The sequence below is a fragment of the Parasteatoda tepidariorum genome, chromosome 4 (genome assembly GCF_043381705.1).
Source record: "Parasteatoda tepidariorum isolate YZ-2023 chromosome 4, CAS_Ptep_4.0, whole genome shotgun sequence".
NCBI classification, from domain to species: Eukaryota; Metazoa; Arthropoda; class Arachnida; order Araneae; family Theridiidae; genus Parasteatoda; species Parasteatoda tepidariorum.
Window position 1 is genome coordinate 4,021,699 of NC_092207.1, and position 2,573 is coordinate 4,024,271.

The 2,573-nt window shown below is 29.1% G+C and overlaps 1 protein-coding gene across 1 annotated transcript in view; it reads right to left on the reverse strand.

The window, feature by feature from the left end:
* Positions 1-1,061: 1,061 nt before the first annotated feature.
* The window catches only part of LOC107440167 (uncharacterized), a 31,002-nt gene continuing 29,490 nt past the window's right edge, over positions 1,062-2,573 (reverse strand). Inside the window, exon 6 of the mRNA XM_071180536.1 lies at positions 1,062-1,166. Within this exon, the coding sequence (XP_071036637.1) occupies positions 1,077-1,166 (90 nt within the window). The 3' untranslated portion in view covers positions 1,062-1,076. The remainder of the gene's footprint in view (positions 1,167-2,573) is intronic.

A 2,573-nucleotide genomic window follows, 5' to 3' on the forward strand; every position in this document is an offset into this window, starting at 1 on the left:
TAATATAAATTTCATAATAATTTATGCATGTACCAAAATGATAATGTACCAAATATTCTACACATAGGGAATTTTATAGTCATCAAAATAAAAAAACTGCACTAATTTCTAGGTATAACTTCACAGTAAACATAACTTGAAATGTTATCATAGATCTATCCAGACATTTTGTGAAGGGTCCGTTTTCGTAAAATAGTGAAAAAATGACTCGTAATTCGTGAATATAAAATAAACGTTAAATCACATTCTTTCAACCAGGACCCGCTTTTGTGAATGTGTGCAAATAGGGTCCGTTATCGCAAAAAAAACTTTGAGAAGGAGTTTTTAAATTGTAAAGGCAAACAATATTATGATCAACACTGTAAAATTATAATTAAAAAAATTAAATTTAAAAAAATAAACAGCAATTGCAGCTACTAAATTAGAGATGCAACATACAAATATTTGGTATTTAGCCTATACTGCTGAAAGCAGAATATTGTTTTCGGACGAATAAAGAAAGAAGCGTCTGCGGAAAACAAAATTTAGTTTGTTTACATGTCTTTCTTCCTGGGAAGGGTTTATTCGATTAACAAAACAATAATGATGATGAACAAATTTGTGATGGATCCGAATAAAAGAAAACTCATTTTGTGAATTGTCCGTTTTTATGAAAGGATTTTTTGTGAAGGGTCCGTCAACGGACCCAAATTTCTTCTTAACAGACCCCTGATCACTTTCCAAAAAAAAAAAAAAAATCATAGTTAGGTTCTGTGCTGCAATAAAAATTAATTTTTTTCCTATTATTTAAAGTTCTTAATTTAAAAACATGAAATTAATAAAATTCGAGAACATTAGCTGGTTTCTAATAAATATCGCAGTGAAAATCGTGCTTTTTTTGCAATATAATAGAACGACNAATATGGTAAAATAAGAAAATACTTTCAAAAATATTTAAATATTTTTCGAAAATATGTTAAAAGTATTTTGTGAGACTACCGTTTTTCCTGAAATTGAATTTGTGAAACTGCCGCTCAACGGCAGTAAATTTGCCCTGGACAGACCCCTGTGCAGGCATAAAAAATATAAAAAATCATTTATAGAGTAAAACTGTTGTATTCGAGAAGGTTATTACTTACTTCTTTCTGCTCGGCTTTAGTGCGCCTCCTCTTGCTGGACGTCGACTCCTAAATATAAAGACATTTTTTTATTAATAATCAAGAGAAAAAAAGTATTGAATTCAAGTACTGAATGCTCCAGATTAGAGCTTGGTGACTTGATACGCCAAATCCGACGATAGTTGGAAAAAAATGGCGACTGTGACTACTTTATCTAGTTAAAGCATCTCATTTCTTTTCTCTTTATACTTAGCTTATTGTTTTTACACAGCTTTACTTTTGTTTTTATACAGCTTTATTGTTCTTACGAGACTGTTTACACTTGTTTACGTTCAATGGGTTAACATATGGTAAAATAATTTTCTATATAATAATTTTTATAATTTAATTATTTATTATTTAATAATTTAATGCTAATAAAATGATTTTCCGGTATATTTTTTTACTTATTCAAATATAAAAGTATTTATATATAATAATACTTATAAATAATAACTAAAATAAGCAATAAATAAATATGATTCACATTATGTAAAAAAATTATAGTACAGTACAGAACCCGTTATCCGGAAATCAGAAAACCGGAAAACCAAAAAACCGGAACAAAATTCGATAAATTTTCTCGCCATTTTTTCAAAATTTTTTTTTTTTTCTTCATAAGATTTTACGATTTTTCTTTCTTTTTTAACNATTGTTTTTCATAATTTTTTTAAAATTTATTTTCGAAAAATCCATTTTAAGGGGGCCCCTTATCATTGGGGGCTCGAGGCTATGGCCTAAGGGGTAATCAAGCACTGATTATATGCAGGGGTCTGTCCAGACATTTTGTGAAGGGTCCGTTTTTCGTGAAATTGTGAAAAAATTACTCACATTCTTTCAACCAGGGTCCGCTTTTATGAATTTGTGCAAATAGGGTCCGTTATTGCAAAAAAAATTTTTTTTCAATGAGTTTTTAAATTGAAAAGACATACAAGATTATGCTCAACACTGTAAAATTATAATTAAAANGATTCAGAAAACCGGAAAAATCAGTTATCCGGAATAGCGATGGTCCCGACCATTCCGGATAATCTGTTCCCTACTGTATTTTTATTAATATATATTTGAAATTGATTTTTTTTTTATATCATTGTTTTTCATAATTTTTTTAAAATTTATTTTCGAAAAATCCATTTTAAGGGGGCACCTTATCATTGGGGGCTCGAGGCTATGGCCTAATGGCTAATCAAGCACTGATTATATCAGGGGTCTGTCCAGACATTTTGTGAAAGGTCCGTTTTTTGTGAAATTGTGAAAAAATTACTCACATTCTTTCAACCAGGGTCCGCTTTTATGAATTTGTGCAAATAGGGTCCGTTATTGCAACAAAAACACTTTTTCAAGGAGTTTTTAAATTGTAAAGACATACAAGATTATGCTCAACACTGTAAAATTATAATTAAAAAAATTAAATTTTAAAAAATAAACAACAATTGC